Below are 16,789 nucleotides of genomic sequence, written 5' to 3'. Positions count from 1 at the left end.
GTTGTTTCTTAAAATATTTATTTGTTATAACAGAATACTTGTTTTCGTATAAAGAAAAATACATTGGAAGATGTATATAATACAGAATAATAACATTACAAATAATATTAGGTTGGCCATGTGACAATAAAACAGTTTATTTCAGTTTACTCCTTAACTATTTACTCCACCAATTACTGAACAGTTAACATGTTTCAAAATATATAATTATGTGTATATAAACATATATATGAAAAATATATTCATATCACATTTTGTACTTTGTAGATAAGTAAATATTTAGCCAAAACACATTCAACTCACAAATATAAACTTAAACATCAATTTCAATGTGGTACCATAGATACGCATGACAGTAAAACAAAAGCCTATACAAAATAAGCAATTTCACACTTTTGAGAAACAGTATGAGTACAAGGAACATGGCAAAACCTTTCTTAAAAAACAACAACATTTAAACAGCACAGTGAACGACCTGGAGAGTCCGACTGAACGATCCCTTCAGTCCTCTGACCAAGACAGGCTCCCCGGTTGTGGGAGGTCTCACCATTCAGACGTAGGCTTTGCTGCTGGCAGCCACAGAACCACCAGCCTTGGAGTATTTGTAATCATAGTTCTTCTCATTTTTGGAGCAGGAGCTGCAGAGGAGCCCTCCACCCAGGATCATCAGCCCTGCTGCTCCCCACCCAATGTAGAGTGAAGCCCCCAGCTCCCTTCTCTGGGCCTCGATCAAAAGGGGGTTGTAGAAGTCCCTGATGATGGTGTTGGCCGACCAGCAGACAGGAACCAGGACCAGAAGGGCAGTAATCAGAAAGACGACCCCACTAGCAACAGCCACCTTTGCCTTGGAATTCTCGTCTTCAACAAAGTTGGTGCATTTCCCCCCGACGACACCCAGTAGGATGGCAAACAAGCCTGCGATGATGGCGATGACAACCAGAGCCCTGGCAGCCTGTAGATCCTGGGGCAGGGCCAGGAGAGAGTCGTAGACCTTACACTGCATCTGGCCCGTGCTTTGGGTCACACAGTTCATCCATAATCCCTCCCAGATGACCTGAGCAGTGACAATGTTGGCTCCAATGAAGGCTGTCACCTTCCACATGGGCAAAGCACAGATAATGATAGTCCCCAGCCAGCCGATGATTGCTAGGGCCGTGCCCAGCATCTGTAGTCCAGCTGACACCATCCTGGTGGCTCCTGGTAGTTTAGATGGATTGCGCTGATGAAAAGAGTTACAGAGAGATAAGAGAGTATAACCGGAACAGTGGAGAGAACTCAATTGACTGTGAAGGAACTCAATTCCGTGACAACTAAATTTACTCTGACAAAGGGACACAACATGGAAGGAGTTTTAACATCTCTCTGTCTCTCTATCTCTCTCAGACAAAACTGGTTTGAGAGGTATCTCACTGGACCAGATTATTCTCATAACAAAGGCACACACCTGCACACAAAAAAAGCATTCATACACGTGTGCTCCTTTCACCCCACTTCCAACACTTCGGTCTGTATGCGTAAATAGGGACCTCAAAATGCATCCACCTAAACAATCAATTCTACCCGCAATGACATTGGCACCCACCCACCTGAACCAATGCGGGTAGAATTCAGCTGTGATAAGGAACACAGCTGAGGGTAAGAAAAACAAACAGGTGTCCCTACTCCTAATAAGGGAAAGAGGGCACTGGATCTCACTGGCATGTGACACAAACTCTAACTATAACCTTGTATCCAGCTCTTAGCCATGAAATACTAGCCATATACCACACACAACCTACTGTTACATTTTTTGGGATTCAGGGCAAGGCATGAGTCCGGTTGTCTGGTGTAAACCCTCACAGAATTATGTGATTACAAACACTAGTTATACCAGTCAAGCTGCTGGAATCAGTGATGGGGCTTTCTAAAGAGGTTTTCGTCTCATTGGGCCAAAAAACTGAAATCATTGCACAGTAGTGGCACCTGTAAGTCAGGTACAAATATATGGTTTAATGTTTACACTGATGTCTTTTTCCATAATATCCTTCATGGCTCAATGGTTAGGCGTACGCACTGCGGAGGGGAATTAGAAAGTGAGGTACACATCTCACATTCTTCTTGCCTTTCCAGCTTCACTACAAGTCAAAGGTTTGAGAACACCTCCATTGTTCAATTTTTTGTTGAAATTCACACAGTTTAATGTCTTACTATATTCTGAACTTAGAACAAATTAACAATTGGAAACCAAAAATAAATAATGGAATCATTTTGAAGAAGTTCCAACAAATGTGTTGCACTTGTAGGTAGCTTTTGTTCATCCTTCTGTCCAGTTGTTACGATAAAAGGGTTCTAAAGGCAGGTGCAGGTTTCAATGACAAGGTAACAGTGCACAGAATGCATAAACAGAAAAAAACACTGATTGCAAGAACAACCAGACTAAACAGTTCTTAATTCTAAAGGCTTAGAAAGGCAACGAGGGGAGCGCTGCAGGAGGAGCAGGAAGAACAGGTATTAAACAAATTCATGCTAAACCTGCTTGATGGTGTTTAAGTCTGGAGACCATGCTGGCCATTCCAAGATTTGAAGCCTACCATCTTGTTATTTTCTTCTAAGGTAGTTTTGACATAGCCTGGAGGTATGTTTTTGGTCATTATTTTGCTGAATGACGAACCCCTGACCAACTAGGCGTACACCAATGGGTACTGCATGGCACTGCAAAATGCTGTGGTAGTTGTTTTGGTTCAGGGTGCCAGTCACTCACGTTCAAGTCGCTGACTCTGGATCCAGCAAAAGAGCCCCAGAGCATCATGCTTCCTCCTCCATTTTTGACACACTGAAGAACCATCCTTTTGCCTAGTCGATGGTGTACAAAAAACCTGCGTTATGACCCAAAGATAAAAATTAATTATTTATTGGTCTAAAAGACCATCTTCCATTCTTCAGTAGTCCACTGGTGGTGCCTCAAGGCCCAGGCGAGACTCTTTAGCAAATTTTGCCATCTTAGCAATATGTTGTGCAAATTGACAGTAATTATCTAAAAAAGTTCAATGTAACCTTCAAAAATTTATTTTTCACTGATCGTATTTGTCCATTAATGAATATGCAAAAATGTTAACTCATAATTTGTCCTAAACTTTTGAGAACTTCTGATTAATAATGTAAATAAATGATTAACACAACCTACTGTCTCATAGTAAGTTTATGTTATATTGATAAAATAGAAGCGTGCCGGTACCTTTTGTGCTAATACTCAGGAAAAAACAGTTTTACTGCCAGTAGTAGTTTGCTAATGTTGGATACATCACTAGAAATTGGATACATCACTAGTAAGCGATGTGTTATTTTCAGGCAGCTGCGGATGAAAATTATTGTGAAATAATAAGCAAATTCTGAAACTAAAATGGGCCCCGAACCCCTAGCAGTCAGGGGCCCCAAAGCGACCACTTAAGATGCTTATGACTAGAAACGGCCCAGGTTTCCCCCAGAAGCAATTGATCACCAAAGGTCCACTCGAGATGCTTTCTCAAACCCGTTGAAGAACACTTGCCTCCCTCATGTCACTGGTCTGTGGAGGAATGCCTGCCTCCCTCCCGCATGTCACTGGTCTGTGGAGGAATGCCTGCCTCCCTCATGTCACTGGTCTGTGGAGGAATGTCTGCCTCCCTCATGTCACTGGTCTGTGGAGGAATGTCTGCCTCCCTCATGTCACTGGTCTGTGGAGGAATGTCTGCCTCCCTCATGTCACTGGTCTGTGGAGGAATGTCTGCCTCCCTCATGTCACTGGTCTGTGGAGGAATGCCTGCCTCCCTCATGATTGTCCCACTGATAGCACTGACGGTTCTCACATAGAAAGTGTCTAATTACCACAATGTCTACAATTCAGTGGTTGGCACACAGAGAGTGCTTTCCATTCCACTCCTTCGAATTTGATTCTAGCGTTTGAACAGGTTGAACTATCAGCTATAATGACCCCCTAGTTTTCATAAACTTCCCAATATCATGTTGATGCATTTCAGCCACTACAAACATAGACCTAAATCCTTCAGATTTCTGTTTGGTTTACACACTTAAAAAATGTATCTGCGTTATTTGTGTGGTTATTTTGAATCCTAGATTCCAACTCTACTTGTGCTGCACACGGCTGCTTGAATCTTAAGTAGAACAAAAAAAAAATTAACACTGCTCCTGTACTAGCCTCTTTACACTGGCTGCCTGTTAGTGTTATGGCTGATTTTAAGGTTTTATTGATAACCTATAAATCAATACATGGACTTAGGTGTAGCCTGGCCCGGGGGCGTGAAGGTGACCAGTAGGCTTGATACTGTTCACCTTTGCTGTCTTACCAGGTGGGCTCTCATCGCCACTGCCCTCCCTCCAATGCCTCTCAGGGGCGGAGTCACTGGCTTGTTGTTGACTCTCTGTTGCGCACTTGTGCAGTTGGGCTGTACTCTGCTGGCAATACTCAACCCTCATTCAGGGTGATTGCAGCTGGTGGGTGTCCCTTTGGTTGATGCCTGGCAATGTGGTTGGATTGATTTCCTGCCTGTTGGGCCCTGTCCGGGGCCTCCCCCGGGTAGGGCCTCAGTGTCACCGGACCCCGTCTCAGTCCCAAGGTCTTATGCTGCTATACTATTGTGCTGGGGGAGTAGGGTCAGTTCTCCTTCTCCACTAACTTCTCCTTCTCCACTAGAAATCCTTGTTGATATGAGGAATGCATTTTCTGAATTTTCCCAGTCTCCTCCCATTTTGAACTTAGGAGGACATGAGATCTTGGCCCACACCTGCAGAGTACCTGGCTTGAAAGACCTGTTGCTGTCCCTGTCCAAAGTCCTACTGGTTGTGTTGCAGATCAAGACGATACATGACAATTTCTGCTGCCTCTGTGCTGACACCTCCTCCCTCCCCTGTGTTGTCCCTTTCCTTGTCCATCTGGTCATGCTTTTGACCTGGACTAAGTTTAAATAGACTCTGGACTCAGCCCACATGCATTTATTAACTATTACAATTGTAATCTTAATATGTTCACCCGGCACAGCCAGAAGAGGACGGGTCACCCCTCTGAGCCTGGGTCCTCTCTAGGTTCCTTCCTAAATTTTGGCATTCTTAGGGAGTTTTTCCTAGCCACTGAAATTCAACACTACAGTTGTTTGTTCCTAGGGGTTTAAGGCCAGTTGTTTTGTAAAATAACTTTGTGACCACTGCTGATGTAAAAAGCTTTATAAATACATTTGATTGATTGTTAGAGTAATTCCTAGCAACTGTGCACTGTGTGGTTATTTGCATAAGCACTTTGTGACTACTACTTGTGACTACTAATGAAATAAAAAATGTGCACACTTTAATATCTTGTTGGACCGCCTTGAGCTCTGATAATGGCGCGCATTTGCCGTGGCATTGTTTTGACAACCTTATGCAATGTCACAAGGTTTATTTCCGTCCAGAGATTCTTATTATCTTTTTTATCTTCTATTGATGACGGGAGAGTAAAACCACTCCATAAAGTATTTTCCAACACATCCAAAATACTTTCAATTGGGTTTAGGTCCGGACTCTGTCATGGCCAATTCACATGCAAAAGCCTTGCATGATGAACTGAAGATTGCACATTTTTATGAATCAGTCCATAAGACCTTCAATTCTTCAGTAGTCCACTGGAGATGCTTCATGTCCACGGCAAGCCTCTTTTTCTTATATTGCCATCTTAGCAATGGGTTTCTAACTGCATTTCAACCAATCCAACCTGCAACTTTAAGTATTTTCTTCACCGTTGAAACTGAGATTTGCTTACTTTGACCAGTGTTGAGCTCTGCTTGATGCTGTTGTCCTGTGAGCTGCATATCACACAAACTGTTGACTCTCAGAAACATGTCTTCCGATTCTTTTCAGAAACCTCTTCCTGTCAGTCTTTCCTCCAGTTTTACTCCAAGTGTCTTTTGAAGATGGAGGAAACTGTATTCACTGACACCTTGGCGTTCTTTGCAATTTCTCAAAAGGAAAGACATACACTTTTAAAAGTTATAATGGTCTGTCACTCTTCCTTTATTAAATTGCCTTTTTCTCGCCATTATGATAACAAAACATTACTTCCTGCTGTACAATACTGTCCAAACAATTCTTAAGAATGTGTAGTAACACAGTAACTCTGTTCCAATACTGCTTTTATACAGAGAGGGGGTTTGTAAGTAATCCGCAGTAGCTGGGACACCTGTAGGAATTGTTAGCATCAACTTTCAAGGCTTAATTTACTTCCATTGCAGCAGGTGTAAGTTGTTAACCCATTACTTGTTCCCTAAAAATGCCCTTTTATCATTCTGAAATGTACTTTTTTCCCTGTTTTTGGTAACCACATTGGCCAGTTTACCGCTTACTTTTGTACCATTTCAGGTTATTCACGTATTTGAACTGCTTACATTTCAAATAAAAAAACTGAAAAACAGGGGTTCTAAAACTTTTGACTGTTAGTGAATGTTTGGTGTTTGATGCTGTGTGAATTTTGGTGAAATCTTTTAAATGAAAACAGCACTAGTATTCTGCCAGAAGCACTAACGATAAAGTAATATTCGTAATAATGACAAAACCTTCAAAATAACGCACCCATGTAAATATATTGCTATGTATTTGTTTTTGTTTTTAAGATATTAAGTTGTGGGGCAATTTTTCTGTTGTTTTCTAATAAATGCAATTACCAATTAACAGAAAAGGGTATATACGTTTTTAAAAAACTTCAATAACAATATTTACAAAGAAAATTATGGTTTGCTAAAAATATTGCCATATAACAACATCCATAGTTTTTTGCTTTGTGTGAAGAAAATGTGCTTCGCTCTAAAAGCGACAAGCTGTCACTTTCATTTGTTAGCCATGATTGGAGTCGGTAATGTTGTGCTTTGCTGATGACGTTTTCTCTTGAACATGATGATGACCTGAAACTATTCCCTGAAAGATATCCCAAATTCTTTCACATATTTTTATGTATGTGTGATAAAATATTATTTAATTTGAGAATTCTCAATCATTTACAGCAGCATTCTAGATTTTCATTTGGGTCTTAAATGTTAATGCATGCAATTGAATTCTGCGCAAGGGAATGGAAAGAGAATTTAAAACCCTTCACGGACTAACGGGACATGGATGTCCCGAATCCACGAAATATCTTTAAAACAGTTCATGATAGCGAGAATCGGTTAACAGCACCGTTATCCTGACATCGAGCTGATAAAAATCATGTCTGGGTGTATTGTTCATGTCTTTCCTGGTCGTGGTCATCTATCCTAATGCAACCTTTACCCTTATGCACCTGACCAATGGATGGGCTGATGGGTGACAGCATCAATGCAGAATCAACCAATGGAAGGCTGTTGCTAGGCAAAATAGTTTATTTTACCCAATCAGGGGAAGGTTTTTGTTACGTATTCGAGCAAATCAATAGGTTGCGGTGTGGGACATAATGAGTTTGTATTCTAGAGCGAACTTCAGTATGGAAAGTAGTAGCTTTGAGCACAGACATGATAAAGAGTAGATGCCGCATTGGCTGCTGGGCGCGAGAAATACAGCCGCCATCTTGGACCGGTCATACTCCTAGTTGCGTAGCAGCAGAAGCAACAATGCCAGAGCACTCTCCCAGATCGCAATGAGTCGGCGGACCGGAGGCGGTCCTCCAGAGACATTAGAAGCGTCAGAATGTCTAAATCGCAAACACGTTTGCCGGCTCACCGCCAGCGGCAGCCGCTTTTTAAAAGCGGCAGCCACTTTCCTACCGCCTGTGTTCTGCAGCTGGCCCGTGGCCCAACCGCCGTTACACCCATAGACATCATATATAAAGGCTAGATACCTTGTCCGCGCTGTTGGCCAATGGAGGTCGACATCCGCACATGGCGGCCATCTTGCCACAGGCCACTCGCTCACTCGTAACATTGTGTTTTATGGTGCATGTACTTTTTAAATAACCATAACTTTCACATTTTTCTACCGATTTTCAAACGGTTTGGTTTGTTATAAAGGTCAGAGATGAAGTTATGACACTGCATACATATGAACCATTAAAACTATGGACTTCCATATGAAAATATCCTTGAACAGAACCAGATAGGTGTAATGAATATACAAACACAAGGTATTTATGTTAAATCAATAAATAGGCTACAGAATGGCAACAAGACATATACACTTTTGTACTATTATAATAAAATTACTATTATAAAATAAATTTAATTACGACATGTTTTTTCTTTCTGCCGGATAACAAGCATCTCTGAACTGACCACATTTCAGCCCTCTAGGTCACTTGATATGACTTTAGAAACACAACTGAGCCCTAGCACCAGGTCTTGTGAAGCTGTGTGCAAAAGCAGATCAATATAGAATGAAATTGAGTACTTTAGACCATTATTTGCCAAGGTATGGTCATGCGTATTGTAAAATGCCCTATGGAAACTCCCCATAGGACTTTGTCAGACAAAATGCTGACAATAAAATGCTTACTGTGTGGCAACCTCTTCGTGTAGAAGCATAATGAAATGAAATCAAATGAAAGGTAACACTGATGTTACTTGTAGACTATTTGGATTGTATGTCAGGGGTTCTGACACAAAATGACTACAAAAAATATGTAATAATTACACAAGTCTCTATTTTTAAACTATTATAAAAGTGACTTATTTGCACACAAAAAAAAAAGGTACTTGATTCCCCTTTACAAATATCCAAAAAAAGAAATGCTGTAGAGAGAACTACACTACTGTTGAAGTAAAAGAGTACCTTGAAAACACATCCTGTGGGCTAATTGCCTTTGAAAGGGACAGTTTTATTAGGTTTCTGTCGCATGTTTTTGCTCTGTAAGCTGAGGATTGTAATTCTGGCGATGTGGTGCAGCCTTAACTTAAAAAACAGGGACAGAATTATTTTTAACAGCCTATGGCGGTGGCTGTCTATCCCATACTGTCTATCCCAACACAAACATCCTCTGAACCGATCCTTTTTCAGACAATGTAAACAACCTCAAGCAGCCTGATGACTGCCGAATGACCCACTGAGCTGCCCTGGCGACCCTCACGGTTCCCTCTGATGGAATCACCAGACCTCCATTGTTTTTTAAAGTCAGCAGGTGGTAGCTCTGGGTCCTTGATGGCAGATGCAGCATCTGTCACCAGGCTGGCACGGCAGACATCACACGACAGCTTCTTCAGAGCCTGTCGCACAACAAATCCTTAAATTTGAGTTAGTAATATCATAACTTATAACAATAATCATTAATAAGCATGGGGAAATTAAGGGAACACTTCCCTTTTTGGACAATCGTGAGATTGTTTTTCCCCAGATTGTGTCTATTGGCACTTTTGGTTATAGGGAAAATCGACTTTCAGTTAGCGTACACCTGAAATGTACATGAGAGCGTTGTCCACAAGACCATCGAAGTGGACAGGAAGGTAGCTTTGATCATGTACTAGGGCAGGAATGTCAGCAAACGGGGATGGAAGATCTTCTCCTCCTGCTGCAGAGGACACATCTACAGCTGACAGGCTTGTAGAGGTTTCGATGACAGCTGGTAGGGACTCTGTGTGATCCTGTGCCGTCACATTGCCTCTGCATGGTTTAACAACCCCACACTGGGCCATCAGCTTTACATCCTAAAGATGTACTTGAATTGGCTGGCATTAGGGTTGTTATTCCAGTCATCGTTAAAAAAAAAAAAAAAAATAGATATACGAGTATAGTACACAGATATTCAATACATGCTTTAAAATGTTTTATGCTTAAAACATTTTTACAAAAAAATACTAATTGGAACTAGCCACCCCTGAATCATCTTTCCACATAAAATAGGTTGAATGACATTATCATACAATTCAGACTGTATCAGTCATGATAAGTTCTGCAAACAAATAGTCAAACACAGGCATTTAAATACTCAAAATGGTTTGTGACACTTCCAGGTATTGTGTATGTCTTAGGGTTAGGGTGTATGTCTTCAGAAAACACATGTTACCAAAAGTAAAAAAACATATGGACCGACAAACTGAAAACAATACAAGCATTTGCTGACGCTGTGTCACTTAGTGTTGCGGCTGGTAAATATAAATTATGAACCCTACCAGATGCTCTGATGGAGTTGAAGAGAAGCTCCAAGTGGTCCTGGCTGAACCTGCAGGTCAGGACATATTGCTGTCCTTCAAGCAGCATAGGAACCAACCGGATAGAAAATCATGTGCAACTTTGCTGGTTAACAGCTAAACTGTAACGTTAGTTGCCTTAGGTCTCACTCAAAGCTTATTGTTATTAGCCAGCAAATAACTACAACCACATCCACAGATACTGTAATTTAGAAAAAAGATTAGTTGTCATGAAATCGTTATTGGTGTCAGTAAAACCTTTATAATCGAACAGCTCGTTTGTGATATCTGCCTTGATAACTTGCACAAGTAGCCTTGATCCAACTATGCTGCATTATTTAGAAGTTTTTAGAAAAGCTGCAATTTCAACATTTTCAGAAGTATAGCCACGTTAATAACGTTTGGTAAGAAACCAAACAGTTTGTAAATCCGTCAAAGTTTCAGCGAGATAAGAGTATTTGTGTTAGTGCTGATCACTCACCTTACATCAGGTACCACAGAGCCCACCAGGAAGCCTGCCTGTGACAAGATGGCCACTGGTGATGCCGGAAGTGACTGCGCCATGAGACGTCTACCCTTTATATTAGATGTCTATGTCACCACCGTTATACAGAAGGCGGACCTTCCGCGGCAAACGCTATTTTCGAGCGATCTGCCGCTTTATATATATATATATATAGCATGCAGTTTATCGAGAATAATGATTGATCAAACCAGACACATTTCCATTTGGTGTTTTAATTCCACATTTCAAAGTATAGTAACTGTCATTCAAATGTGTCAGATCACTGAAATAACAGGCAGAAAAAAAATATACATATAAATACACACTACAGAACATGCAGGTTTCCAATTAAATTTTGGTAAAAAAAACAGCCATACAAGCAAATTATAACACAAACACAATAATTGTTAATAATATAAAGAGGTCAGCTCTGTGATGAAAATAATTACCAGTAAACATAAGTAATGAGGTTATTTGGTACCAAAGAATTTGCAGGATACCAAATAAATCGATAGAACATCACATTTTCAAGCCATTTCTAACAATAGGAAAAGTGCTAATAATTTAGAGTAAAGCTCTAGAGTAGAATAGACCATTATAATGGCATTGCTGACCTGGAGCACAAGATTTACACCGTGCTGCAATAAGATCTGTGTCTCTTGAATCTGTGATAAACAAAACTTGACATATATTTATATAAAAATACAGAGGTAAAAACAGTAGTAGAACAGACCATTATAACTGCAATGCTGACCTGTGGCACAAGGATTTACAAGCTATATTTAACAACAGAATAACAGTTAAGCACTGTGACGGAATGAAAAATGCTCATGTTAAAAACAGAGTAAGTAGAATATTTGGTACCAGGTAATGTGCAATATCAAGTATCAGAGGTATGAAATAGGATTTCCAAGCTATTATTAACAGAATAACAGTTAAGCACACTGATGAAATGAAAGTAGAATTTTGGTACTAGTTAATGTGCAATATCAAGTAACAGGTATGAAATAGGATTTACAAACTATAATAGAATCGTTAAGACGGAATGAAATAAGCCAATACTAAAGTTAAAATACATCATCATCATCATCATCACTTTCTTCCGCTTATCCGGGGCCGGGTCGCGGGGGCAGCAGTCTAAGCAGAGATGCCCAGACTTCCCTCTCCCTAGACACTTCCTCCAGCTCTTCCGGGGGGACACCGAGGCGTTCCCAGGCCAGCCGGGAGACATAGTCCCTCCAGCGTGTCCTAGGTCTTCCCCGGGGTCTCCTCCCGGTGGGACGGGACCGGAACACCTTCCCAGGAAGGCGTTCCGGAGGCATCCGAAACAGATGCCCAAGCCACCTCAGCTGACCCCTCTCGATGTGGAGGAGCAGCGGCTCTACTCTGAGCTCCTCCCGGGTGACCGAGCTTCTCACCCTATCTCTAAGGGATCGCCCAGCCACCCTGCGGAGAAAGCTCATTTCGGCCGCCTGTATCCGGCCGCCTGACCCAAAGCTCATGACCATAGGTGAGAGTAGGAACGTAGATTGACTGGTAAATCGAGAGCTTCGCCTTGCGGCTCAGCTCTTTCTTCACCACGACAGACCGATACATCGACCGCATTACTGCAGAAGCTGCACCGATCCGTCTGTCAATCTCCCGTTCCATCCTTCCCTCACTCGTGAACAAGACCCCTAGATACTTAAACTCCTCCACTTGAGGCAGGCACTCTCCACCAACCTGAAGTGGGCAAGCCACCCTTTTCCGACTGAGGACCATGGCCTCGGATTTGGAGGTACTGATTTTCATCCCCACCGCTTCACACTCGGCTGCAAACCGTCCAAGTGCATGCTGAAGTTCCTGGCTTGAAGGGGCCAACACGACAACATCATCCGCAAAGAGCAGAGACGAAATCGTGTGGTCCCCAAACCTGACACCCTCCGGCCCCTGGCTGCGCCTAGAAATTCTGTCCATAAAAATTACGAACAGAACCGGTGACAAAGGGCAGCCCTGCCGGAGTCCAACATGCAAAAAATACAAAAAAACAAAAAACAGGGTGGATTTGGTGAGTGTAGTCTGGCACTTCTGGCTTCTTGATGTTACTGACTGCAGGATAAAGAAAGTGTTCCAGTTGTCAGTGATGCTGGGGTGTCAGTAGTCAGCCTAGGTTTAAGGGGTCGGCTGTGCAGCGCCTTTTTCTGCCTTTACGGTCAGATGCTCCTTTCAGGTAACACACCTACAGGGGTTCCCAGAATAAAAGAATAAAGTAGTCAGTCCTGGTCCCTCAAATACTAAACTACGACATTTATATCTAGGTCTACTACATGTACAGGTATTAAACTAACAACCACAGGTGTTGTTTGCAAGTTGTACCTGATTGCCCAGTGAGAGCAAACGTCTTCAACAGTGTCCCTACTTGCTTCACCTGCTCTTGAAGTGAGCCGCTCTCATCCAAAGCTACAAAATCAAAGACTTTGTTATAACTGCATTCCCCTTTAAATTTATAAAGGCTATATTTAGGAAGTCACGACGCTTAAGTGCTGTGTCACGTCCATAACGATTTAAAGAATAAGTTTAGATTGTATAATCATTATTATTACAATTAATTTGAAACTTTATGTACAAAGCCAAAATATGTCCATTCTAGTTATGATTGACAAATCATCTCACTTAATTGCTCTAAACAACCTAATTATGCGTTACGGACGTGACCGTTATGGACGCTTCACATTAAATCATGCATGATTTGACCAGCTTATATTTGTTTAATTAATTAATTCATTTATTTATTTCAAGCAATATAATGACACATAACAAAGGCAATCAAGAAGCATTCTGATTAAATCAATACGAAAAGATAAATTCATCAACTTTACAATATAAATCGATCTATTGCTTGAAATGGAGTGGAAAGAAGTCAAACTTATTTAAACTCACCTTGGTCTTTCATCATTTTACTGTTAAAAAAACCCCACACATATATTAAATTGATCTCTATTACTGTACATCAGAACTTTAGAAATCAATTAATACTAGTACCATGGAGTGTGCGTGCGCGTGTGAGAGAGAGAGAGAGAGAGAAATATGAGACGGACCTTCTGTGATGACTCACTTTCTTTCCCGCGCACGCCCTCTGTGGTCAAAGGCAGTTATTTCTGTGGTGATTGTAGATCTGCGATTTCTGGACAAAATCTCTACTTTATTTGCAGTAATTGGTAAGTATTTTGGGCGTCTCTTTCACACAGATCGTCTTGATCCTCCTGACATCCAAACCAATATAAACGTGGCAAAAACCCATCGGGCCTAATGAAATTAAGTAATCATTGTGATTTTGACTTAAGACAATATCATTTCAATTATTATTTCAATGCATTGGCTAATTTAAAGCATGATTGCGCATTCAACAACGCAAAACGGGTATAAACATTGCGATTAGTTTGACACAAAACATAATATTGCGATCATTGTGACATGATTGCTTTTTTGCATGCAAAAAAAAAAAAAAACGCTCTCCAGACTGTTTGTTCTATATAGACACAGGCCAACACACTGTTACTATCAGACAGCGTTTCAATTCACTGACGGGACTGAGGGGAAACCGGTGCTCTTAACTCCGGAGAATATCGATATGATAAACTGCATATATAATGATTATGCATCTTAGCATTATCAATTCCATATCTTTCGGGGTCTTGATGATAACACCTTGATGATAAAAACACATTATCAAGCAAGCAATGTTTTGAACATGCTCACATGCCGGTTAAAGTTTAGCAGCATGAGAGATATGCGTGAACTAATCTATAACACAGTGATTTCAGTTTAAATTTGATTAATTGTGCAGACTTCAAAATACCCCTTAATGATGAATAATTATTTGAGTTCCGTGACGTCGCCCGGTATGGCGCAGCCGGGGCCCCACCCTGGAGCCAGGCCCGGGGTTGGGGCTCGCATGCGAGCGCCTGGTGGCCGGGCCTTTCCCCATGGGGCCCGGCCGGGCATAGCCCGAAGGAGCGACGTGGGGCCGCCTTCCCGTGGGCTCACCACCCACAGGAGGGACCATAAGGGGTCGGTGCGTAGAGGATCGGGCGGCAGTCGAAGGCAGGGGCCTAGGCAACCCGATCCCTGGACACGGAAACTAGCTCTAGGGACGTGGAACGTCACCTCGCTGGCGGGGAAGGAGCCTGAGATAGTGCGTGAGGTTGAGAGGTTCCGACTGGAGGTAGTCGGAATCACCTCTACGCACGGCTTGGGCTCTGGAACCACACTCCTTGAGAGAGGATGGACTCTTCACCACTCTGGAGTTGCCCATGGTGAGAGGCGGCGGGCTGGTGTGGGTTTGCTTATAGCTCCCCAGCTCTGCCGCCATGTGTTGGAGTTTACCCCGGTGAACGAGAGGGTCGTTTCCCTGCGCCTTCGGGTCGGGGATAGGTCTCTCACTGTTGTTTGTGCCTATGGGCCGAACGGCAGTGCAGAGTACCCGACCTTCTTGGAGTCTCTGGGAGGGGTGCTGGAAAGTGCTCCAACTGGGGACTCTATCGTTCTACTGGGGGACTTCAACGCCCACGTGGGCAACGACAGTGACACCTGGAGGGGTGTGATTGGGAGGAACGGCCCCCCTGATCTGAACCCGAGTGGTGTTCAGTTATTGGACTTCTGTGCTAGTCACAGTTTGTCCATAACGAACACCATGTTCAAGCATAAGGGTGTCCATCAGTGCACATGGCACCAGGACACCCTAGGCCGCAGGTCGATGATCGACTTTGTTGTCGTTTCATCTGACCTGCGGCCGTATGTCTTGGACACTCGGGTGAAGAGAGGGGCGGAGCTGTCAACTGATCACCACCTGGTGGTGAGCTGGATCCGATGGCGGGGGAGGAAGCTGGACAGACTCGGCAGGCCCAAGCGTACTGTAAGGGTCTGCTGGGAACGTCTGGCCGAGTCTCCTGTCAGAGAGATCTTTAACTCCCACCTCCGACAGAGCTTCGACTGGATCCCGAGGGAGGCTGGAGATATTGAGTCCGAGTGGACCATGTTCTCCACCGCCATTGTCGAAGCGGCCGTTCGGAGCTGTGGCCGTAAGGTCTCCGGTGCCTGTCGAGGCGGCAATCCCCGAACCCGGTGGTGGACACCGGAAGTAAGGGATGCCGTCAAGCTGAAGAAGGAGTCCTATCAGGCCTGGTTGGCTTGTGGGACTCCTGAGGCAGCTGACGGGTACCGACAGGCCAAGCGGACTGCAGCCCGGGTGGTTGTGGAGGCAAAAACTCGGGCCTGGGAGGAGTTCGGTGAGGCCATGGAGAAGGACTATCGGCTGGCCTCGAAGAGATTCTGGCAAACCGTCCGGCGCCTCAGGAGAGGGAAACAGTGCCCTACCAACGCTGTTTACAGTAGAGGTGGCCAGCTGTTGACCTCAACTGGGGATGTCGTCGGGCGGTGGAAGGAGTACTTCGAGGATCTCCTCAATCCCGCCGTCACATCTTCCATTGAGGAAGCAGAGGATGAGGGCTCAGAGGTGGACTCGTCCATCACCCGGGCTGAAGTCACTGAGGTGGTCAAGAAACTCCTCGGTGGCAAGGCACCGGGGGTGGATGAGATCCGCCCTGAGTACCTCAAGTCTCTGGATGTTGTGGGGCTGTCTTGGTTGACACGCCTGTGCAACATCGCGTGGCGGTCGGGGACAGTGCCTTTGGGATGGCAGACCGGGGTGGTGGTCCCTCTTTTTAAGAAGGGGGACCGGAGGGTGTGTTCCAACTACAGGGGGATCACACTTCTCAGCCTCCCCGGGAAAGTCTATGCCAGGGTTCTGGAGAGGAGAATACGGCCGATAGTAGAACCTCGGATTCAGGAGGAACAGTGTGGTTTTCGTCCGGGCCGTGGAACACTGGACCAGCTCTATACCCTCTACGGGGTGTTGGAGGGTTCATGGGAGTTTGCCCAACCAATCCACATGTGTTTTGTGGATTTGGAGAAGGCATTCGACTGTGTCCCTCGCGGCATCCTGTGGAGAGTGCTTCGGGAATATGGGGTCCTGGGTCCTTTGCTAAGGGCTGTCAGGTCCCTGTACGACCGAAGCAGGAGCTTGGTCCGCATTGCCGGCAGTAAGTCAGACTTGTTCCCAGTGCATGTTGGACTCCGGCAGGGCTGCCCTTTGTCACCGGTTCTGTTCATAATTTTTATGGACAGAATTTCTAGACGCAGCCAGGGGCCGGAGGGT

At 43.7% G+C, this 16,789-nt stretch overlaps 1 protein-coding gene across 1 annotated transcript; it reads right to left on the bottom strand.

Moving 5' to 3' along the window:
• Positions 1 to 1,323, bottom strand: LOC105030877 (claudin-4-like). Its single transcript, NM_001311024.1, is given in 1 exon segment — positions 1 to 1,323. A coding segment is annotated over 1 exon segment (636 nt). The 5' UTR covers positions 1,187 to 1,323; the 3' UTR covers positions 1 to 550.
• Between the last annotated feature and the right edge of the window lie 15,466 nt (positions 1,324 to 16,789).

Source organism: Esox lucius, chromosome 7 (assembly GCF_011004845.1).
Source record: "Esox lucius isolate fEsoLuc1 chromosome 7, fEsoLuc1.pri, whole genome shotgun sequence".
NCBI lineage: Eukaryota > Metazoa > Chordata > Actinopteri > Esociformes > Esocidae > Esox > Esox lucius.
Note: the sequence above shows the minus strand (reverse complement) of the source record. Positions and strands in the feature narration are given on the sequence as shown.